This window comes from Helianthus annuus, chromosome 10, assembly GCF_002127325.2.
Source record: "Helianthus annuus cultivar XRQ/B chromosome 10, HanXRQr2.0-SUNRISE, whole genome shotgun sequence".
Lineage (NCBI taxonomy): Eukaryota > Viridiplantae > Streptophyta > Magnoliopsida > Asterales > Asteraceae > Helianthus > Helianthus annuus.
This window is the reverse complement of record NC_035442.2, coordinates 34,851,637-34,876,904: the sequence shown is the minus strand read 5'-3', so window position 1 is coordinate 34,876,904 and position 25,268 is coordinate 34,851,637. Positions and strand designations below refer to the sequence as shown.

General features: G+C 37.3%; 1 protein-coding gene across 1 annotated transcript; it reads right to left on the bottom strand.

Moving 5' to 3' along the window:
- Positions 1-7,348: 7,348 nt before the first annotated feature.
- On the bottom strand, positions 7,349-12,926 carry LOC110884501 (transmembrane protein 87B). The gene is made up of 5 exons (XM_022132222.2): positions 12,531-12,926; positions 9,897-10,836; positions 9,103-9,198; positions 8,857-8,993; positions 7,349-7,710 (listed from the first exon to the last, which is right to left on the bottom strand). Exons 1-5 carry the CDS (start codon positions 12,797-12,799, stop codon positions 7,524-7,526), a joined length of 1,629 nt encoding a protein of 542 aa, XP_021987914.1. The 5' UTR covers positions 12,800-12,926; the 3' UTR covers positions 7,349-7,523.
- Between the last annotated feature and the right edge of the window lie 12,342 nt (positions 12,927-25,268).

Genomic DNA, 25,268 nt, shown 5'->3' with positions numbered 1-25,268 from the left:
CAAAACATGAAGTTCTTCAAGAACACCATGAAGACATCATCCTAGAACACTTAGATCTTGATGATTTCACGGTTAGAAATCAAGATTTGAAAGAAAGAAAGGTGTGGGAGTGTGCATAGATCAAGAAAGTACAAGATTTAGGATGAAATCTTACCGGGATTGAGAGAAATCTGAGAAATAGTGAAAAACACAAGCTGGTCGGTCAGAGAGTTTCCAAAAGTGGAAAGAATGACAATGACAGGGCTATTTATAGGCTTCCCAAATAGGAAAGGGTTGGCCGATCGGCCAGGCATCCCGATCGGACAGCCTATTCGATCGGACAGTCCGTCCGATCGGCTGGGCTGTTCGATTGGCTGAAAGCCTGATCAATCAACAACCTGTTTTGAGCGTTCGGTGCGACGATTTCTGATATTTCAATTTTGATTGAAGATGATATGAATATGATAGAGTTTCCTATTCAAATTACTTTTAGTTCCAACTACTATATCTACATACAAGCATCTATATTTCACATTCGATTTCGATTTCGATGTGATTGCGATTGAGTTCGATTGAGTTTTCGAGTTTCGATTCGATTGATCACCACACATAACATAAAGTAAACACGCACAAGTAACACATAAGGCACACACACGTATAATAATACCAAGTCGCATAATTCGAGTTTCGAGTTCGATTGATGATTTGATTAGCTTGATTATTGATTGATTGACTTTATCGCATTGTTACTTCCTACTATTCACAGTCGTAAAACGTTTCGCATCAATTAATCATTCGATTCCTTTGATTTACAACACTTACTCCACATAATACAACTAAAACAAAACATAAAATAGGCTAATTACAGTCAAAGAAGCCAATCTTGACTTTGACTTTGACATTTGAAGACACGGGGTGTTACATTAACCACCAGGTCGATACTCACGTATACGCAGAGGTGATCCAAAGCTTAAACGAAACACCAAAGAAAATAAAGCAGAACGTTTAGGCACTAACATCCAGGTCGATACTCGCGTATACGCAGAGGATGTCCAATGCTTAAACAAAATAAAGAAATAAAACAAATTTAAATCTTTGCAAAAGAAATACACAATCATAGTGTCATTTTCAGCAAAGTTGTGAAAGCTCACAAACTTAACCAGTTTTTATGCTTTTTGGCATTCAGCGATTACTGAGCAGGCACACAATCAAGAAGAACAAAACTAAGTACTATGCTTTCAATCATGTTTCCCACTAGAACTAGGCTTTTTCATTTATGTTTGTATTGTTATCGCAAATCTACTAGTCTAGCTGAGCCTATCGTCACATCCTTAGTGAGATCGTTTATCACTTTTGACATTACATTTCTTTAGCATGCTGTGACAATCCAACTGATCTACTATCATTTCCTCTTTTATCAACAAAACTCATTTTTGAATTTTTCAATGTTTTTGACTTTTTCAAATTTTCTAATTTTTTAAAATTTTTACTCCCCCTAAAATCAAAATATGTTTCAATTTTGATTTTCTGAGAAAATTTGAAACAACCTGTATAAACTTGACAACTTGATGAGAATCGCTTCAATTCTCCATTCACTTGGCATAAACAATCAGAACTCCCCCTTACAACAAATTATTCTCCCATTGTGATTTCAAAACACTTAAGTTTGTTTTAATCAAAATGGTTTTTTAAATTAGTTTGTTTACCAACCACTTGTAGGTTCGAGGTCACTTCATCACTTTGTTCTCCTCAAACACATGAAAGATTTATCATTTCCAGTTTTAAACCTCAACACCACTTGTAGTAAATCAAGTACAATTTAATGTCCTTGATTAACCACTTGTCGATCGAAATATCACCGAAGTGAATTTCTCAAGAAATGTGCCGATACATGTTCCACGCTTACCAACCTGGGAACTCCGGCAAGTCAGGTTTTTCTATTTAAACAGATTCACCCAAGCCTGACGGTCCTTGGGTGATTTTGAATTCTTGTTCAACAATGGTGGAAAATTTGCATCATCCATTGTTAGACCCGAATTCTCATTTTTTACCTCAACACATGGCTCTTCTGGCTTTACCACACCAGATTCATCGCCTGAATGTGGCTTGTCTGACTTTGATGAGCCAGATTCATTGCCGACACGTGGCTCCTTTGTTTCCGAAGAAACAGATTCATCACCACCAACTTTCTTTTTCTTCATTCTCTTTTCTGTCCTCAGATTTCTATCTGATGAATTCGTTTTGCTTGATTTGTCATTCTTTGGAGAGCAATCCAATTTATCAGAACTTTTATCTGATTTTCCAGTGGTATCCGAGGAAAAAATCCTTTCGAGATACTCTCTCGCTTTCTTCCTCTTCTTCCTTAGTCTGTCTTTCGACCCTTGTGAAAGCTTAACTTTCTTTTCTTGAACTTTCTGTTCTTTGGGCTTGACACTGACTAGTTTCTTTGCCATTTTCTGAGATTCAGCTCTCGATCTTCCCATTGATCTCATTGGGAAATCTCTGGCAATGTGACCTTTGATTTGGCAGTTATAGCATCTTCTCGTCTCATAACTCCAACTCTGGCAGTTAACAGCAATGTGTCCTTTCACACCACAAATGTAACACACTCTGTTATCATACCATTCACCACTTTCACACCAAACGCTCAGATCATAGCATTGTCTGGCTTTGTGGTAATCATCTCTCTTCCGGAAAGCTGGATTTGGCTTTGAAGCACTGTGGTCAACCCTGCACCACTCATTACCAACTATTTTTGAGTTTTGATTTTTCATTTTTTGTGATTTTTGATTACGATTGGATGATTGATCTGATGAGCTTTTATTTTCTTTTTGAACAATTTTCTCATTTTTAACTTTTTGTTTCTGTTCCACTTTCTTCTTCAAAGGTTTTTGCTTAGAGCATTCACCTTTTTCAGTTGATTGAGGAACAGTTTCTTGAAAATTTTCTTTTAATTTCAAAAATAATTTCTTTTTCTTAATTTTTTCATTTTCATCATCAGATTTCTCATCACAAACTTCAATTTTGACTTTGTTAAAATTTGTGACATTGTCACTTATTGGAGCAGAATTGATCGGTTTTGGACAAGGATGATTCAAAAACTCTGATGAGGTCACAAAACCTTTCAATTTCTTTTCAAGCTCATCAATTTTAGATCTTGAATTCTCAGCTTCATTTTCAAGCTGAGATATTCTTTCAAGATGAGACTTGATTGACTTTTCATTTTCAATCTTAATGTTTTCAAGAACAGACTTTTCATTGTCTAAAACTTTTATCTGTTCTTGAAATTTTGTTTCATTTGCTTTCAAATTTTTGTTTTCAAACTTTATCCAGAAATCTTCGTTTTCTGAAGATTTCTTTTTGCTTTCAAACTCTTTTTCTTTCTCTTTCAACACCTTGTTTTCCAATGTCAAACTGTTCAAATCACTCAACAGTTTGGCATTTTCAAATTTCAACTTTTCACAATTTTCTTGCAAAACCAAAATCTGTTTATCATCAGATTGCTTCTCATCCTTCAACTTTTTGATTTCCAATGTCAAACTTTCCGCATCCTTCAAGAGTTTGACATGGTCAACTTCAAGTTTATCATATTTAAAGCACACTGATTCAGAACTTGAAGATCCAATCTTCACAGATTCTTCATTCTTTTGAACTTGCTCTGTCTCTGTCCTTGTCAAGAATATGCCTGCACAAAGAGTTTTAACAAAATCAAGAGGATTCAAATTATTATCAATGTAACATCCCCTCTTATAGTCATATCTCATGATCCTTTGTGCAGCAAAGCATATACAGATTCTTCTATCTATTTCAGTAATTACATCCAAATTTACTTTATCTAGATTCCCCAAATTCAATTCATCTAGATTCCCTTTGATTTTATCTATTAACTTTTTCTTCTTATCAAAATTTCCATAACAATGCTTTTGAAGTTTATCGATAAAATCAGATGGATGTAATTTTGAAAATTTGGACTTTTGTTTTATATTTTTCAATACATCATCCCATTCAGCAGGTAATGCATCTGCAAGCTTTGATACCTTTTCAGAATATGTCAACTTTATCTCATATGTTTTTAACTTGTCTATTAAGTAATCAAATCTTTTTTTCATCTCTGTCACTGTTTCATTCTTTTTACAGACAAAATTTTTAAGTCTGAGCATCCAAACATTCTTATCATCTTGTTCATACATACTCACTCTATTCCAACCATAACCACTATTTAATCTTTCAATAAAATCATTTTCCTTTTCATCAAACATCTTTGCCATTTTTCAAACAGTCCCGACAAATTTCATACAAATAATCACAATCACACTTCAAGCGAAATAACAACTTGAAACAAAATAAACTGATTTCTCTTGAAATGTTTCAAGCGAGATTAGTTTTCAAGCGAGATAACGTTTTGAAGCGGAATCACACAAAATGTTTCAAGCGGAATAGTAATTTGAAACAGAACCACTGATTTTGAGCGGAATAGCTGATTTCGCTTGAAACTTCTCAAGCGGAATCACCAGTTGAAGCGGAATCAAACCAAAAATTCAAGTGAAATACCTTATTTTGCTTGAAATTTTAAGCGGAATCAAAATGATTCGTTCAAGCGAAATCAGGTATTCAGTCCATTTTTAGCATTTTTAGGCCGAATTTTAATCTGATTCTTTCAAGGCTTTGTTAAAATACAATTTCACTTAGGTGGTGAAAAATTCAGACCATTTTATCCGTTAAAACTTGATTAATTTTGAAAAGAAGGTGTAGAAATCAGAATTTTCTAGCGAAAATGAGCTGAACAGTAAGAACTCTTCCTCCTGAGCTCTGATACCACATGTAGGATCGTGAAACGACGTTAATGAGTCGATCAGAAGAGGTCTTAGACTGAATCAGAGGCGGAATTCATTGATTCAGTCTTTGTTTAGCTTGTATAACACCAGAAATACTATTTACTGTCTCTTGTATTGATCAGAAAGCAATTACAGACACGGAGACACTTCGACGGAGCTTCGCCGTCGGAAACCAGAACTGTTACAACTGATATCACTTGAACTTGAACGGTATTTATAGGACATGTGATTCCACTTGAAACACTTCAAGCGGAATAACATCTCGAACGGAATCACTACTCAAGCCAAATCACATGATTTCGCTTGAAGTAATTCTTCTGATTTCGCTTGAAATGACCATGTGTCATTTCAAGCGGAATCACCTATAAATTCCATTTCTTCGTTTTGCGTGCACTAATCTATCAGTTATAATCTAAGATAGGGCTGTTCATGAGCCGAGCCGAGCCGAGCCAGGCTAAGCTCGGGTTCGGCTCGATTATAAACCGAGCTGGCTCGGCTCGGATTTGAAACCGAGCTGAAAATCTAAGCTCGGGCTCGGCTTGGTTTTAAACCGAGCTAGCTCGGCTCGGCTTGGTTTGGCTCGATTTTATTAAAAAAAAAACAAATATATACCTCTTAAAATTTAATAGCCTAAAATATTATTCAATAATTTAAAAGAATATATTCAAAATAAGTTCAACCTAATACAATTCAAACCAAAATCAAGTTTAACAACGTAAAATAAGTTTTAATTTCAATAAAATTCAATATTAGTTCATTAGTATGGTAATCAATCTTCAAATATGCCATAAATATCAAATTACAAACCTATATACATGTAAATAATAATCAGTTTTTTTGTAATATATTATAATGTATATAAAATTAAAACTTATTATAAGTAAAATAATTCGAGCTAAACCGAGCCGAGCTACAAAGCGAGCCAAACCGAGCCAGCTCGGCTCGTTACGAGCCGAGCCGAGCTAGGCTCACCTTTCTAACCGAGCCGAGCCGGCTCGGCTCACTTTTAAACCGAGCCAAATCGAGCGAGCTTTTTCCGAGCTAAATCCGAGCGAGCTTCAAGCAAGCTCCGAGCCGCGAGCTTTTTGAACAGCCCTAATCTAAGACTCGAATGAAGATGAAGTCGACAGACAACTGCACCAACACTGATTTTGACCTTCTACCGATTTTGGGTTTGACTAGGAGAAATTTACCAGTTAACTATCGATTACCGATTAAACCTGATTTTAAAACATTGTTGACAACGATGACATGACGGTTCAACAAAGAAGTGGAAGGGGAAGCTAGAGATTTTGGGTGCTAGAGTTTTATACGTTTTGTCAAATTCTTGTAGCTTGTGGTGGTAATATCCTCCTTTTCGTCGTTTATCCTAATATATCTTTTTAGCTTTTGTAGCTTGTAGTGGTAATATCCTCCTTTTCGTCGTTTATCCTAATATATCTTTTTAGCTTATATTATGACATTATCACTTTATATCTGTAAATGAAATAAAATTATATAGAGTAAAGTACATGGATAGTCCTTGTGATTTTGTAAAATTTTGGATTTGATTCCAAGTTTTTCAAAAGTACACGGATAGTTCTTGTGGTTTGCACTTTGTAACGCATTTTGTCCCCAACCAACAAACCTAAAGGTTTTAGAAGGTCCAAGTTAGAGACTAAATGCATTAGAAAGTGCAAACTGTAAAGACCGTCCATGTACTTTTGACAAAAAGTTGAGGATTAAACACATTATAAAGTGCAAACCATTAGGACCATCCGTGTACTTTTGGAAAACTAGGTATCATATCAAAAATTTTACAAACCCACAAGGGACTATCCCTGTTCTTTACTCGATTATCTACTTTTAACATACGTTTATTGACCCTTACATTTTGACAACATTAAATGGACCTTCCTTTATTAACCCTTACATTTTGACAACATTCATTATTAACCCTCAAACTTTTGACATTAAACAATATTAACCCTCATCTTTAAATAAGTTACACATGTATACCTTTTTTTATCTATGCCTAACCACGTTAAGGTCTAAATTACTTTTACGACTTTACTCTAAATTACTTCTACAATTTTACACCACAAAGTCCAAGACATACTCTTTTTTATCTATGTCTAGTGACATTAATGTCAAGAACGTAACATGTGTAACAAAATAGAAAACACGTAATGTCATGCACACAAATTAATGTCACATCATAACACATGTACATCATAACACATGTAAAGAGCTCACAAACGCGACTTTACCGCCAAAGCAGGTGGCACGGGTCAAAATTTTAGTTATGCATATAGCAATACATATAGACAGGCAAACTCAAGCTTAGATCATTCGACTCATTTTAAATATTTTTACGGTCTAGGTCAGCTGGTTTTAACAACCGCTAACTAGAAATTCTAATTTCAATAACCCGAACTCGTTAAATTGGTCAAACCAGTTAACTATATAAAGTTATGAACTGATTGAGGTGTCTAACTTGCTATGGCATGAAAGGTTTTATCGGTTTCAATGGATTTTTCAACCACCATTACCACTTTCCAAAGGGGCTAGTTTCTCATTTTTGTGCAAAAGGCGAACAAAGTGAAGTACTAGTGTGCTCTCTAATTTCTATCATCATTCAACATCTTACAACTCCACGATATATTCAAAACGGTTAGCCACGTTTTTATACATACATGACACACGACATAAGACAACAACCTTGTTTGTTCATTCTCGTTTGTCTTCTGCTAGATCCTCAGTTAGCCCGATAAGATGATCAGTTGACCCCAAACCTTTCTTTTCCTTCCTTTCCATCACTGTGGTTCCAACTTCACCGCCCTCAACTTTCACTCCGGTTGTAAGTGATATCGCCTCCTCATCATAGTCGTCCCCTGTATCCCCTGCGTAAGCATATCTACAAGCCACACGACAAACATGTTATTCCTTAAAGTCTCCAAAACCAGACAATATTGCACAACACCCAATTAAGTAAAATAGGAAGGGCCAAGCAGGTTAAAAAATAGGTCAAAACTCCAAAAAAAAGAGGATGCGATTTTAGTATGAGCTGAAATGGAATGGGTAGGATTGACCTGCAAACACTGCTTTTGTCCATGTTTCATAGATGATTAATACGTCAAATATGATCAGGAAACTATCTATTTACAATAATAATACAAAGTTTGTTTTTGCCCTTTAAAAACTGTATTTTGTGCGAGATTTTCAATTCAACCCATTCTTTAAAAACTATCTATTTAAAAATAATGTGTATCAACACGGTTACAAGTAAAAAGACATTACTAGAATGGCCTCCAAAAATGAAGTTAAGGAATCTTGTGAACCCGTATCAACATGACACGTTTTGCATTATGATGACAATGGGTTAAAAATTTGTCAAAACGGAAATTGCAGAAAATACTCTTTTAACAATTACAAAAGAAAGAATTTTGTGGACCTGATCATCATAATAAATGTTAGTGAATTCAATAGGCAAGCAAGCAGTTGTGGGTAGATTTAAAAAAATGTTTAATATATCCTTTGATGATAAAAAAGGGAACTTTATATGATCAAACAAGCAAAAACAGATACAAAATACAGGAGTGGCAAAATGAGAAGATAGGAAGGGTTGGGTAATGGGGTCCGTTCACACCAGGTAACTTTTTGTACGATTCAGGCTGGCCCAAAATGCTTTTTGCACAAATTTTAATTAGAAACAAATAATTATCGAGTCAAATATGATTACAAAAAACATTTCATTTCAATAATAACCTACATTTAAAATAATAATATTAAGAAGTTTTATGCATTAAAGCACAATTTGAGCGACTCTCAACATGCTTTTCAAGCCATTCGATGTGTTTGCTTTTATCCATTTGACCCGATACTCCGATAGAAATTAATAAACAACACAAATTGATTCGTTCACAAGTTAACGGGTATAAATTACCGCATCTAATTCAGAGTTCGGCAATTTATCATTTTTGGTTCTAATGAGAACCTAGAAGATAGAAAATGTAGAAAAAAAAAGAAGAAAAATTAATAAAGCATTATAGAAACCTGTTACCTAGTGGGATTGCGAGAAGGAGCCCAAAGGATGCATATAACTACCAAAAGTGAAAAGGCAAGCAGCGACCAGAAGGCAGGAATAATCCAGTAAATGCGCCACAGCTCGCTTATTGGGTCGGTTGCATTAAAGTACAACTGCACCATTCATTGTTGAATTAAATATAATAACTAGCAGAAACAAACATAAAATAAAATAAACCCAAAAAGAAATCCACATTTATATCATAAAAAACATAAACAGTACCTCATATCCAATCCAAGCAATAGAAACAAGCACAAAAAGCGCAAGGGCATTTGTGAATTTTCTATAAACCTCCAGTTTTGCAATGCTTCTCCTCATCTAAAAATATATATATATCAGAAATAAGAAAAATGCATACGTCAAATACTAGTGGGGAACCGGCGGGGTCGACAATTTACACCGGTAAAGATATAGCCAGTGTTGTAAATATCGCTTGTATACGTAAAGATTTATAAGATACAATTCGAAGTGCATATACACATTGATGACTCCATAGTTTGTAAGATGCAATTCAAAGCGCATATAAACATTCAAAAAACAAATTTATTTAATAGCATTTATTTTTGTATAGAGTGGTATAAGGTTTTTTACTATTTTAATGTATTTTGGTCGATCTTTATTAACACAAGCATAAGACATGTCAAGGGATTAAAATTTTTATGATTTAACATATGATATTACTACTATTTTTTTACATAATGCCAACATCGTTAATTTTCACGTTATTTTTATTACTTACTTATCAATGGGTCGTTGGGTTATATTCATTTCTTACAAGTCAAACTGAAAAAATAGCAAAAAAGAGCATGGGCCATATAAGAAGTCCCAAAGTGTATTCTGATGCATATAACCTCCTAAATCACTCTATTCAAAACAATATCTAACTGTAACTAAAATAAATTAACACACTATTTTTATATAAAAATGTTTATCAAATTAACATAACCCACCCCGTTTCAAACCGCACAAAAAGATTGCTTGTTTTAAAACAAAAGGATTTAGAAAAAAAAAATTACCTGAAGCTTCTCCAACGTCTTGGATAAAGACGAAAATATCCACAAAATAAACCAAGCATCCAAAACCGCAACAGGCAACACCAAATACAGTTTCGTTCTTCCAGTAAAATCATTAATAGTCCCCAAATGTTCAACAATCTCAAGTGACTCAGAAGCAAGAAAATATACAAAACCAAGAATCAACACTTTCGAGGTCACGCCTCCTAGTGTGGGCCTCACCACACCGTATCCCATTGCCACCACCAATAGCAATAACCGAGAAAGCGTCTTCTTAACAGCACTAATTGTAACCGCCCATATCGTAATACCCACGGGTCGAACTCCAGTCACACTAAGATTTGAATAATCAAAATACCAAAACGCCATTTCACACATACCAAGAGCAATTACAGCCGAGATATGATAATGTAACTGCATTATATCTTTCCAAAACTGTACAAATCGTAAAAACCAACCGAGCCCGAGAATAAGGTACGCTAAAGACATGAATCCGTAAAACGTCATGAGCGGAACCATCTTCCCAGGTAAATAGCCATCGGGATTACGCCACACGGTTTTTCCAGTTATGGTTGTACCTTTGAGTTGTGGATCACAATACATAAAATAAAGATAATACATACCGGTTTTATCGATCTCAACTGACTGAGTATCCATTTTAGCTTCTTGATTGTTTCCTTCAAAGAAGGTTTGGATGCGTTTCGGCCATTCGGGATTATTTTCGTCTTTTTGGATAATAACTTCACCTACTTTGCAGGACCTGTCTGCAGAGAGCTTTGGGTTGCAACATAACACATTGGAACTGTTTTTCAGAAAATTGCCACCGATTCTTTCTGTATCTTTCACCTCGAATACAATAGCTTCGATTAATCCAGTTCTACTCTGCATATCATTCTGAATTTTTGCTGATTCACTTGTCCTCTTGAAGGTTACACTTTCAAATCTGAAATGTCAAAAGGGAAATACTTTAAATCTTATTTGCTTTAAGTATCATCATATTTCAGTTTCAGCAAGTATATGCTATATACGTCAACACAGCAAACAAATGAGAAACAAGGTAAGATAAGATATAAAAACTGATATAGTAAGAAATGTTTTATCAGGGTTATGATACAGGTTATGTTTCTCATGCTTAGATACTACTTCAAGATTAAAATCCTAAGGGTATTGCACATTTGCACTCGTGTTTGCAGTTTGTGTACCAATGTGCCATTAAATATCTATTAATATTGGTGATAATTCATCTTAAGCATAGAAGGAGGCCCAGGAGAAACTCATAAACCGTTGAAACTCTCTAAATAACTCATACAACCTCCTAAATCGTTTCATTTAAAAATTCTGATTATTATTATTATCGTTATAACTACTAGTTAAATTGTTATTATAATCATGATTAGCGCATCAGTTATGTATATCAAAAATAGAAAATAAACAAAGAAAACGCTAGCGGTTCAACCCAACCTAGTCCAGACCGTTACCCCCTACATTAAATACATGACGAGATCATTTATAAGAAACTAGGATAAGAACAAAAGCATTGTTCCAATAAGTAGGGGTGTTCATCGGTTCGGTTTATGGTTTATTTGGTTTATTCGGTTCGGTTTATTTGGTTTTCAAAATTTTGTACCCCAAACCAAAAACCAAACCAAACCAAATAAGGAATATGCAACCCGATCCAAACCAAACCAAATTCAATTCGGTTTGGTTTCGCTTAGAAACCAAATAAACCAAATCTAACCAAATTGTACTTAAGTACTTTTTTTCTAATTTATATTTATGTTTGTGTTCCAACTTCGGAACATCACAACTAATTTACACCTAACAATATATGAATAGAAGAAAGTTTCATTGCGAAATAAAATAAACACATCCATAAAGTAGTAGTAGACACAACCACAAAGTTAAAGTTTCAAAACATAGATCTTTGAAACTATCGGATGACTTAAAGAGTGGTTTTGAGTTGGGCTTTTAGATTTATATTTGGTATTTTTGGTTGCATAAAAATAACTATTTTGGGCTAATAAATTGTATATGATTTATAAAATATTATTATTTTTATTTAATAATTAATTAAGTTAAATGGTTTATTCGGTTATCCAAATAAACCAAATTAACCAAATAAAATAAAATGTGGATCCATAAACCGAACTAAAAACCATATTCACAATTCGGTTTCGGTTAGAAACCAAACCAAAAACCGAATTCGTTATTCGGGTCGGTTTATTTGGTTACGGTTACGGTTACGGTTTGGTTTACTGTTTTTATTTGGTTACGGTTTTTTCTGAACACCCCTACCAATAAGAAGTCAATTTATAATATACATTAAGATATCTACCAGTATAACTCACTAATCAAAACTTTCTCTACACCTGAAAACCTAAAGTATTTACTACTCCTCATCGAAAACAACTCAAATGCGGAGATCATGTAACAACATCAAACAAAATAACACTTAATATCATCCATACTCAATTTCACACCACTCAGTTTCAGTTATCTAACCCTAATTCAACCTATTCAACAACTCAATCAGTATTAATAACCTTCTATGATCCTTTTCAACAGTCAATAAACAAACACGGAGCAGTTAATCAGTAACAGCGAATGTATAAACTTCGATTGAGGGTATAACAAAACCTGATGAATGATTTTCCGGCGAGAGGCTTAAATTCCGGCGAAGTAAGTGACGTGATATTACTATTATTATCATGATGATCTTCGTGATGTTTGGAGGCGAATAGACCTTCACTGCCGCCGTGAAAGAGGAAGGCGTTCAACTGAGGAGTGAAATACTCGTTACGATACTCGTGAATCGAAGCTCCGATTGGTGCGATTAAGTAGAAGAAAGCGAGTGTAAACCCTAGCAGTAGTTGATCGCCATTGTAGAAGCGAAAGTTCTCTCTCATCTCTCTCTCGTCTCTGTTCTCTGTCTCTCTCTCTCTCTCTCTCTACGAATCTGAAACGTGACGACTGGGTACGACGTGGAACACTCTAGAGATCGGTTTCGGACTTCCGAAGTTTCGTTACGACGTAGTTTTGGCATTCCATTGATTTGATAACCGGGACTATTTCTTCTCAATTCCATCACATACAATATCCAATCAATTTCCGTCAAGTTACTGAGATTTATTCCATCATGAGACCATATGTAGTGGTTTTGGTGAACAAAGCTCCTACCCTTGGGCGTTTTACGTCATATGGCAGTACAGTCAGCAAGAGGCATTGTTGGGCGTTTTTTTCTAAAATGTGTATAGTGGGGATGTGGGCATTATATTAAAAAAGGGTGTTAAACAATTATAAAAAAAATCCAAAAAATGGTATTGGGCAACCATAGGAAAGAATACATGTGATTGGGCAAACCATTTGATGTTTGGTGTGATTTAAAAAACGCGGGGGGGGGGGGGTGGTTTGAAAAAACACGCTAGAGAACGCCCATGGGGTTGGGATGGGGCATGATTGGGCGTGTTTGGGGACTTTTTTGAAAAAACCACGCCCACTACACATGGTCTTAGTGATGGATTTTAGTGGAAATGTCCATCACCCAGAATCCACATTTCAATAAACCCAAAACCCACATAAATAGTCCGCCGTTAAAAATAGCTTAATGAATTTAAACTTTTTTCCGTATTACAAACTGATATTTGATGGATTTTGATCAGAACGAGGATACAATTCGATTTATGTAAAACTTACCTCGAAAAGATGCTACAAACTACTTGATTTTTGTTAATTGGAAGTTTAAACACCTGAATTGAAGCACCGTTTTCGTCGTTTGGGGCAGTATTTCGATGTAAAATTTACATCAATCAACGCGTATCCTCATTCTAATCAAAAGCCGTAAAATATCAGTTTGTAATTCGGAAAAAACTTGACTCCGTTAAACTATATTTAACGCAGACTATTATCAGCCAAAAGTGGACCAGTTCGGATTATTATCGGCCAATAACTGATTTGGGATTATTATCAGGAAAATTGAGAAGGCTGGGATTATTTAAATCCAACTTGCCCATTTATAATGCTTATTTTTTAACTGAAGAACTGTAACTGTTATTTTTAGTTTTTATGGTTTGTTGAAAATAACTATTACGGTTTATTGGTTTAAACATTACTAAAATAGTCCCTGTATTTTTATTTTTGTAACAATTACAGTTCATCCTGGCTAACATAATTTGGTTATTCTGTTAGTTCATTTGAAATGACCATAATGTCCATGTTATTAAAACTATAGTATAAATAAATAAAGAGGTAATTACACTTTTTGAACATGTGATTTGTTGAAAATAACTATTACAGTCCATTAGTTTAAAAACTGTCAAAACAGTACCAGTACTTTCACAACTTTCATCTTCAACAGCTTCATCTATCTACTATCCTTCTCCTTACTCTTCGCTCTCTCTGTTTCTTCAAATCCAGCCGGAACATCACATGTTCCGGCTCCAAACCCTCTCACTTCATCCATTTTCAATCTCTCCCACCACCATACACACATACCTGAACGATGACCACCTTCATCAAACTACCGTCCACCCCTACCCCCACACCCATGGCCATTGTTTTCAAACAAATAATTGGCCAACTTCTTTTCTACAGATGAATTCTACCAGTTCCAACCATTACACAGGGCACTGCCCAGACTCATCTCCCCGCTCAAGTTTTCCAATTGACGTCGATTGTAATAGGGGAAAGTTAGGTGGTCGGCGATTTTGATTCTGGTGTAACCGGTTGACGAAGGAGATCCGGTTGACGATGATACGACGGAGGGGAGCGGTGGTGAAACTGAGTTGTCGAAACAGAGTTGTGGAGCTGGAGCAGGTGATGTTCTGCAAGATCTGAAAAACGGGGATAGTCAAAAGTAAAGTGAAGGATACGGGTACTGTTTTGGGAATTTTTAAACTAATGGACTGTAATGGTTATTTTAAAAAAAAACACAAGGACGAAAAACGTACCTAACTTTTAATTTATTTTAATCTTAATTTTAATAATAGGAACATTATGGTCATTTCAAATACATTAACAGAATAACTAGATGGCATTAGTGAGGGTGGACTGTAATTGTTACAAAAGCGAAAGTACAGGGATTGTTTAAGCATTTTTTAAACAAATGGATTGCTATGGATATTTTCAACAACCCACAGGAACAGAAAACGTAATTAACTCTAGTTTCTTTAAGGGAAAACTAACTTACTCTGGACTAAAATACCTTTTTTTGAAAGCGTAGATCACCCGGTATACCAAGCTCCCAATTCAACCCTTACTATACGAAGTCGGCGTTATTTTGTTGTCGTGGAAGCCACTCCACGCCAGGCACACCGGCCCTTGTGGTGGCGTGGCGGTGTGGGCGAGGGGTTTTCCACCGATGTGGAGGGCTTTTCTTTGGTGATGTGGAGACTCTTAATTGGTGGGTGTAGTTTGGGTTGGTTTTGATTGGTTGATGTTTATTTTTTATTAATGACACCACTTTCATGTCTCTTCCACTTCGTGCTTTTTTTACCACGACCCTTTGCTGATGTGGCTACCACATGACGCTTCATACCCCCTATTCATGCCCCTCCACTCCGTATGGTCTTAAGACGGATTTCAATCGTCCATCATTAGTTTGACACTTCGAGGAACCCAAGGCGGAAAACCCATTAAGGGGAAAAGTTGAAAATCTTCCTACCTCACCTGAGCCACTTGAGATGGGATTATTGGTTTCATATAGTACTCTGTAGGATTTAAACCCTTCATCTTATTGATAGAGATGATACACCTTATAGCCACACCATGTTCCTTGGGTAGAGATGAGGTCGATAATGATATCATACTGTATAGTATCGATACCGAAATGAAGCTAAAATCAAAATCGAATACCGTATCATATATGTTCGGTCGATACCATGATATTAGTATTGTACGCTACCATTATAAGTCATGAACTGGTACTTTGTGGTACATTATAAGTTATATTAATTTACTTGTAATTTATATATACTCTAATTTGCAACATTTGGGTGCAATACGAGTTGTATATAATGCAGTTATGGTTGTACGACAGTTTTGAGAAAACCATCTGACAATAATAGCTGTCACTCAAGTATCCAAGCTGCACCATTTGAAGCTTTGTATGGAAGAAAGTGCAGGACGCCCGTTTGTTGGGCAGAAGTTGGAGATGTCCAACTAACAGAACCTGATATAGTCCTGGAGACGACAGATAAGATTGTACAGATACGAGATCGTCTCAAAGCTGCCAGGGATAGGCAGAAAAGCTACGCAGGCAAAAGGCGTAAACCTCTAAAGTTTGAGGTAGGTGACAAAGTGTTGCTGAAAGTATCACCCTGGAAATGAGTGATGCGATTTGGTAAGAAAGGTAAGTTAAGCCCGAGATATATATGACCATTCGAGATCATCCAATGTGTCGGAAGAGTGGCTTATAAGTTAAACCTGCCTGAAGAGCTCAGTGGTATTCATAATGTATTCCACATCTGTAATCTGAAGAAATGTCTAGCTGATGAGTCACTAGTCATGTCACATTAAGATGTGCATATTGATGAGAGCTTAAAGTTTATTGAAAAACCTTTGTCGATCGAGGATCGACAGGTTAAGAAGCTTCGAAGGAAGCAAGTGCCGATTGTAAAGGTCAAATGGGATGCCCGTAGAGGTCCTGAGTACACTTGGGAGGTAGAATCCACAATGAAAGAGAAATACCCTCATTTGTTTCAGTAAATCTCGAGGTTGAGATTTCTTTTAAGGGGGTGAGGATGTAACACCTCGTAAATTCATGTCCAATATTATATCGACACGTGTCATGAGCTTTAAACGTGTAAAGAATTAATTTAGAGGGACTAAAGTTGACAAACAAAGAAAGTATGTGAATAAAAGGATTCAAAGTGTCAACATCGGATAAATATACCTTTCAACGACCCTACACGATGTTTATACCCTTAAACGAATGAATTATGAATCGTATGAAGCCGTTTGTGGAAGAAAGTGAGAGTCTACAAACCGCAAGGGTTAAAAGTGTCAACATGTTTAATTTATACCTCTGAGTGACCTTTTAGCAAACTTGAAGCTTTGTAACGATTAATTATGCTCACTAGAATAAGTGATAAAAATTTCACACGGTTTCGATTCCGTATGTGAAGTGTTAAAAGCGTCAACGTTGAAATTTAGGGCTTTTCGGGTGATCATAAAACTAACCGGGGACTTAATAAAGTTTGTTTATGAATTGGGGTCCTTAAAAGTCAAGTTAGAGGGTTAAAAGTGCAAAATATCAAGCAAAAATCAAGTTTGGAAGGACCAGGGACCTAAAGTGCAAAGTTTGAAACTTGTTGACCTGAGCCAGCATCCATACCGGCCGCGTAAGACTTCCTTAAGTCTTACGCGGGCCGCGTAAAAACGCCCAGATGCCAAAATTGTTCACAGGTGTTGGTTTTGTAGGTTCCACCCCCTTTAAGGCCTTGTTTTACATACCAGGGGCTGTGCAAATGGGATTTCATGCAATAGGGACAGTTGTGATCATCTAGTAGCAACAATAGACTTGTTTGGCATGATCTTATGAGATTAAAGTCCATATATATAGAGCACTTGTTGCAACAAGTTCACTTGCTCATTTCAAAAATCATTCAAGGCATTCTCTGGAGCTCTCTAGTCATCAAACAAGTTTTCTTAGGTTCCATAATCGTGCTTAGGACTATTGAAAGCTTCCTTAACCTCTCTTAATTTGGTTTTATTAGTTTAATGGCCTAAAGTCAAACCCGTCGTAATTAACGTTTGACTTAGTGATTAATCACTAATGGTCCAGTCAATTTTCGAATTAAAAGTAGCTTTGAGTTGGTAATTATGTGGGTAAGAAACCCTTAAAAGGGCACCCTCTGATTCCCACTCTAACTAGGTCAATTGTCGGGTCAAACTTGATTATAAAAAGTCAACAGAAAGCTAATTTTCGAATAAACACATAATTAACAATGTAGAAGTCATGCAACCTGTTTTATCACTCATATAACTTGGTAATTAATGTAAGAAGATGCCTAAACATGTTCAACCCGACAATTTTCGGTTTAAACTCGGTTCGTAACCGAAAGTCGCAAAAGTAGACTTTTGCTTTGACTTTCAGTTCTGACCCAATGTAGCATATTTTAGAAATGCCTTAGAGCTCTATTAGGACTAGGTTATAGGTTAGTGTAACCCTCTGAGGTTATACAACTTGGTTCTGATGTGTGCGAGGTGTTATATATTTTTAATGTATATTTAAGCCCTTTTTACACTTTTAGCCAAGTTTTAAATTTATAAAACACGATATTCACTAACACTAAACACACATATGGGCAAGTGCACCCATCGTGGACGTAGTATAGTGTTGGTAAGATACCGAGGTCGTCCAAGGACACAAGAGCTTCTAGTACCGGTTTATCCTCAACGTCTAATCAAATCAAAAAGTTAGAAAAGGTTTTTAAACTAAGAAAATAAAAACTAACTAAATGCTGAAAAATAAAAATAAAATAAAAACAGATAGACAAGATGAATCACTTGGATCCGACTCGTGTATTAGTATAACCTTTGATTATTTTCGCACTTATTTAAGAGATTATCTTAGTTATTGTAGTAGGCCCCTCTTTTGAAAGCGACGTTACCCTCAACCCAGTAGTTTGAGTCAGCAAGGATACAATCCTAAAGGGTTGGATTATTGGAAGATAATGAATTAAGTTATTAATGCAAATTGTGGTAGGCCCCGCTTTTGGCGGTGACGTTACCCTCGGCTAAGTAGTCTGAGTCAGCAGGGATACAGTCCTAAATAGCCGGGTTATAGTATTAATAGTAGTTAACTTATGAGGGGGTCAAAGAGTTTGGATCCCCGCCATCCAATACCTATGGGCATTGAAGGAGATCCTACTAAATTTGACCCAGGTCCCTTGCAGGACCTCTAAACGCTGAACAAGGGCAAGACCCTTACCAAACCGTTCCCTTAACCCCCGACCAGGTAGCCAACATACCTCCATATAGACCGTGGAGATATGAATAGTGAAAATCTTTTATTTTATATAGACAGTAAAATAATGCCAAGACACCACGGACAAACGATAAGGAAAGATCACCTTCAACATAAGTAACTAGTTATTAAAGTCATTAATACAAAACCAAATAAAAAGTGCAAAAGATTAAAAATAAAAAGTATTATACTAAACACTTGTCTTCACCAAGTGATGTAAGAGACTTAGGCAAACATGGCCTTGATTGTCAAGAACTCTTACAATCAATCTTGGATCCCGAGACGACTCACACACTCTACGATGGACAATGGATGATGGTGGTGGATGATGGTGTTATGGTGGTGGTGGGTGGTGGATGAAGTGTGAGAGAGGTGGTGTGCCAAGGGATGAGTTGAAATGAAACCAAGCACTCCTATTTATAGGCTGAGCAGAAGGCTGGGCACGGCTCCGTGTCCGCTGGACACGCCCCCGTGCCCGTCTGACACTCTCTCTCTTCATTAATTGTAATTCGCAATTACAATTAATGCGACTGCTGTACTTTCACCACGCCCCCGTGCTCACTGGACACGGCCCCGTGGTGGGCAATGGAAGCTTCTATAGGTTTGTCTTTTCTGCTGCTTCTTGGGCACGGCCCCGTGCTGGCTGAGCACGGGGCGTGTTCAGTCTTCTGACTTCTCTTCTTTGCTTGGGAGGATGCCGTTGAGGGGTCGGACAATCCACTTTTGTTCCTTTTCTTGTATTTATGTTAGAATTAGCTGTCTTTTTGCTTCTTTTGTGAATTTGAGCTCATTTCATCCTGAAAATACAAAAGGAAGACAAAAACACTCTTTTTCCAACATTAGTACTTAAAAAGGGTTAGTTTTATGCCTCATTTGATGTAATTTATATGTTGCATTTTACACACATCAAATACCCCCACACTTGAACTTTTGCTTGTCCTCAAGCAAAACTCTTTAAATATGTGGCTTACACTCCCAAATGGAATAGGTAGAAGAGAAGGTTTTTGGCTTGTCATAGAGTGTCGGGAATCCAAAATCTTTTTGGTTTTATTTTTATTTTATTTGCAATCCTATTCGTTATGATTTATTTAGAACGTTTCATAAGAGAAATTACTTATTTAGGCTTAGCATGCCTATTTAAAATTTCATTTATATACAAGTTCACATACCTCACGGGAGAAATCACTCAACACTCGGCCGAAGGTGTATTTTTTTAGTGAATCACTCGAGAGCGGCATGGAACTTACTCCTACCATAAGCTTGCCAAGTAATCAATCCTCCTCCTTTTTAACTATATACCTTTGTAAATATCAAGAGGACTTTTTGGGTGAAGGGTTAGGCTTGGGCTAAAGGTGGGTGGTTGGGTTAGTGGTTAGTAAAAGGGCGAAAAGCGTAAAAAGCGTCGGTTTTCGTAAAACACTTTGTTTTTAGTGACTTTTTATTTTGAAGTATTTCTCCAAACAAGCTTTTGTTTTCATAGCTTTGTTTGTTTTTAACTTCATCATTAATTTTTTTTTTTTTGGTCACACGAAAAACCGAGCTTACGAAAAACCGAGCTTGTTAATAAAATAAAAGGTGAAAATAAAAAGGGTTTTTTTGTGGGTAAAAAGGGTTTTAGAGTAAAGAAATGAAAGGTTTAGGCTCAAAGGGGTTAACTAGGGGGATTTTGGGTAGGTGGTAAAAAAAATGAAAAATAATGGTGTAGAAAGAAAAATGGTTAGTCCTAATGCCTCTATCATTTACTTACTTGGGTTTAAGTTGGTAAGGACCGGGAATGAATCGTCGTGGCAAGTTCTAGAGTTGTAAGAACCAAGCGGCTGTTCACACAAGAAACGAAAAATGAGCATTTAGTCTAAGGATGTAAATTTGTATGCTCAATAAAGGCTCAAAACTCACTTTTGTGGGAATGGGTTTTTAATGTGATCAAGTATATATAATCAAATTTTAACTAAGCTTGTTATGCCGTTTCATAATTTCCTTATGTTGGTTCTTGTTATCACGACGCTCTCGGTTGTAAAATTTGTAAAAATATAACCTTATTAATCTTAGGATTCCTAACTTATACTTTAGACAAGTAAAAAAAATGAAAATTTTTGAAAAAAATTTGGGGTGTTTAGCGGTTCCAATAGAGTTTTGTGTAAGGCTTGTTGTTAGGACTTGCAAAATTTCAAGGTTTTAGCTCCCCCCCCCCTCCACACTTAAATTACACATTGTCCTCAATGTGTCCCAAAAATAAATTTTAGGTTGATTGGATGTGTAATGTGGTGTTAAAAAGCAAAGATTTATGTTACTGGCAGTCTGGACACGGCCCCGTGTCCGCTGGACACGACCCCGTGGTGAACTGCCAGTAACCAAAACTTACAGAAGGTGAACATGGGGGCATGTTGGTTAGACACGGCCCCGTGTCTGGCAAATATTTGCAGGACAGTAACCAAACAGCAGGTCTGGGAGGTGAACACGGGGGCGTGTCGGCTGGACACGTCCCCGTGTGGACAGTCTGTAAGCCTGAAAAACAAGTTTCTTCCCCCGGTTTCTCCATTTTGGGCCTATAAGTGCTAAGGTTTAGCACTCTAAGCCTTGGTTTGTACCTGTTTCATCACTCAATACCACACCAAGCAACATAAACATCCTACATTACCATAGTCAATTGTCTTCAAGCATAAAGTAAAAGAAAAATAAAATGGAAATTAAAAATAGTCAAGGAAAGTAAATTGTTCAACATTTGGCACGCAGGCCATAAATTGTTCGATAGAAAAGGGTACTTAAACCTGTGGGCTCACCATCAACCCGCTCCTTGTTCCTTCAAACCTCCTACTCCAAGTCTTCATCACTATCATCACCTCCACCCCCATGCCCCGCCATATACTCCCGGATGCTACCAATATCATCTTGTATATCGTTGATGTTGCGTTCAATAGCTCCGACCCGGTGGTATGTGTTGTTGGCGAGATTGTAGGTGTTCCTGGTACACATGAGGTTTTTCTGCAAAAGATCATGTAAGCTTTGAAAGTTAGGAAAACCGCCTCCTTGTGAGGAGGATTGACCCGGATCGCCATGGGGTTGGTACTGGTATTGGGGAGGTGGTGCATGAAGAACTAGGGCCTCCTGTGGGTTCCATGCATAGCCTTGTGTTCTTTGGAAGCTCACCATCCCGTCATCCGCCTCATAAAGTAAGTTCATGCTCGGCAAATGTGGTAGTCAACTCGTCCCGACCATGGACTTCTTTCAAAGGACCTCGGAATGTTCGTGAAATGCTTGAAAAGACGGTACACCCATCCCCCAAAGAAGATAGGTGTTGGAGAGCGAGCAAGGCGATTGAGATGCATGTTTCGTAACAGGAGATATGGAACATCGAGAGGCTTCCGGTTGTGGATGCACTGAAGGACAACCAAATCTTTCAACCCTACAACGCCACTACTGTCGTGACGCTGGTTAGTGAGTAGGTGAGGAGCCTGTGAATGTAGCGTCATAGCGGGTCCCTCAGTTTGGTACTCTTGGTGCTGCTAGGGTTGTAGATTCCTTCACCGATTTGGGCCCATGCGGCTTGACGTTCATTTTCATCCAAGTCTCGTAATCCCCCGGTGTTTTCCTCATTTCCCGATTCCTCTTCACCGTACAGTCCTATTATGGCTCCATACTGTGCCATGGAGATCGAGTACTTTGTCCCGCCACACCGAAATGCGACCCCTTCATTGTCAAACGGGTCACACCTCGAATTGAAAGCGAAAGTACTGTAAAACTCCATGGTGCATTGATGCACCGACCGAAGCCGAGTGTTCAAAGCAACTGCTAGTGGCCCTGTCACGATGTTGTTGAATCGGTCTAACTGGTTCACCATGGTTAACAGGTCCGTACATGCTCGCCTAGGGTACTCCTCGGGTCTTGTTTGAAGTATTTCATATCTTGCCCTAGCATCGAGTTCGCTTGCATTGAACCTTGTGAACTTTGCCATCTGAAAGAATACACCAAAAGTTAGTACGAAACAAAGAAATTCTTAAAGAAACTGTAAACAGTAGGCTGGACACGGCCCCGTGTTCAGTGGGCACTGCCCCGTGTCCAGGCGTCTGTGACCCAAAAACTTCATTTTTCGTCCCGGTTCCGAAAACCTGAAAATTTTTAGCCAAGTAGTTGCGGTTTCCTCCGAAAATGAAACCCTAAGTGTCGTTTTTCCCAAAACAAACCGTTTACCCTTCCAATTTCATCTTTTTCGGTTCAAAAACAAGGGTTTGAGGTTTTAGTCAGAAATCGAACGCATCTATCAACAATACATGCATATTTACTTCCTACTACACTAATCTAAACTACTACTAACAGATTTCATCAAAAATTTGAAGTTCGATCTGGATGAACATGAAGAACCCTAGATTTTTCCCCAATTTTTGATGTTTTAACTACATGCAAGTAACTAATCTAACTATTAAAGATGATAGAATCATACCTTGATGTTGTTAAACGTGGGAGTGACGTCGAAAATCTGCGGAAAATCGCTTGGAACCAGAGCGTTTTCGGCAAAACGGGGCGTGTGGAATGAGGTAACTGTTATGAAAAGAGGGTTTTATCCCGACAGTTGCCTCGACACGGCCCCGTGTCCAGCGGACACGGCCTCGTGCCGAGCAAAAAAATTTTTTTTTTGTGCTCGTGTGCATGCCCCCTTTTTCCGAAAATGGTTAGAAGAGTTATCGGTTTTTGATGTACACTCGCCTGTTCGTAACATGCCGGGTATGATGTTGATTTTATTCGTTAACCGTTTGAAGCGAGATCTCCTCTTCCTCATCCTCAATGGATCCTCGGTAGAGTTTTAGCCTTTGGCCATTGACTTTAAATGGTATCCCATTTCGAGTTTTAATTTCTACTGCACCGTGAGGAAAAACATGGGTGACGGAAAAAGGTCCTGACCACCTAGATTTTAGTTTTCCAGGAAATAATCGAAGTCGTGAATTAAGCAATAGAACTTGATCTCCTACCCGAAATTCATTAGACTTAATATATTTATCATGTAAATTTTTCATTCTTTCTTTATAAATTTCGGAGTTAGAATATGCATAGTTCCTTAATTCGTCTAATTCATTCATTTGACAAAATCGATTTTTACCGGCAGTTTCTAAGTCTAAGTTTACATTTTTTATTGCCCAGTAGGCTCTGTGAGCTATTTCTACCGGCAAGTGACAGCTTTTTCCATAGACGAGCTTATATGGGGTTGTGCCTATAGTGGTTTTATAAGCAGTTCGAAAGGCCCATAAAGCATCGTCTAATTTGTCAGCCCATTCCTTTTTATTTAGTCCTACGGTTTTTTCAAGTATTCGTTTTAAACCTCGGTTAGTCACTTCGGCTTGCCCATTTGTTTGAGGGTGATACGCTGTTGAGACCCGGTGATAGACCCCATACCTTGTTAAAATTTTTTCGAGTTGATGATTGCAAAAATGGGTACCTCTATCACTTATCAAAGCTTTTGGTGTTCCGAAACGAGAAAATAATTTTTTCAGAAATTTTACCACTACTCTTCCATCATTTGTTGGAAGAGCTTCGGCCTCCGCCCATTTAGACAAATAATCGACTGTCACAAGTATATATTTGTTTCCTTTTGACGGTGGGAAAGGTCCTATGAAATCGAGTCCCCACACATCAAAGATTTCACAAACGAGAATGCCATTTTGAGGCATTTCGTTTTTGGAAGAAATATTACCTGATCTTTGGCAAGCATCACATGTCTTTACAAGGTTTTGTGCATCCTTGTAAATGGTTGGCCAATAAAATCCTGAATCAAATACCTTTCGTGCGGTACTCGCGGCACCATGATGTCCTCCGTATGGACCTTCATGACAGTGACGGAGAATTCTTCGTGCTTCATTACCATGGACACACCTTCGGATGAGCTGGTCGGCACACATTTTGAAAAGATAAGGGTCTTCCCAAAAGTAATGCTTTACATCAGCAAAGAATTTCTTTCTTTGGTGATGCGGCCATCCTTTGGTGACTATACCGCTAGCTAGATAATTAGCATAGTCGGCATACCATGGTTCCTGTTTACTCTCCATCATCTCCAAGGACTCTGTGGGAAATTTTTCGTTGATTTGCTCGTCCCTGGTCGCTTCCAAAGCTGGGTCTTCTAGGCGTGAATGATGATCTGCAGCAGTGTTTTCTGCTCCTCTTTTGTCCTTGATTTCGATGTCGAACTCTTGGAGGAGTAGAATCCATCTGATCAAACGGGGTTTTGCGTCTTGTTTCTTGAAGAGGTACCTGATAGCTGCATGGTCTGTATATACTACAGTTTTAGAAAGAACAAGGTAAGAACGGAATTTATCAAAAGCAAACACCACTGCTAGTAATTCTTTTTCTGTAGTTGTGTAATTTTCTTGTGCATCGTTAAGTGTTTTACTAGCATAATAAATTGGGTGGAAATGCTTTTCTTT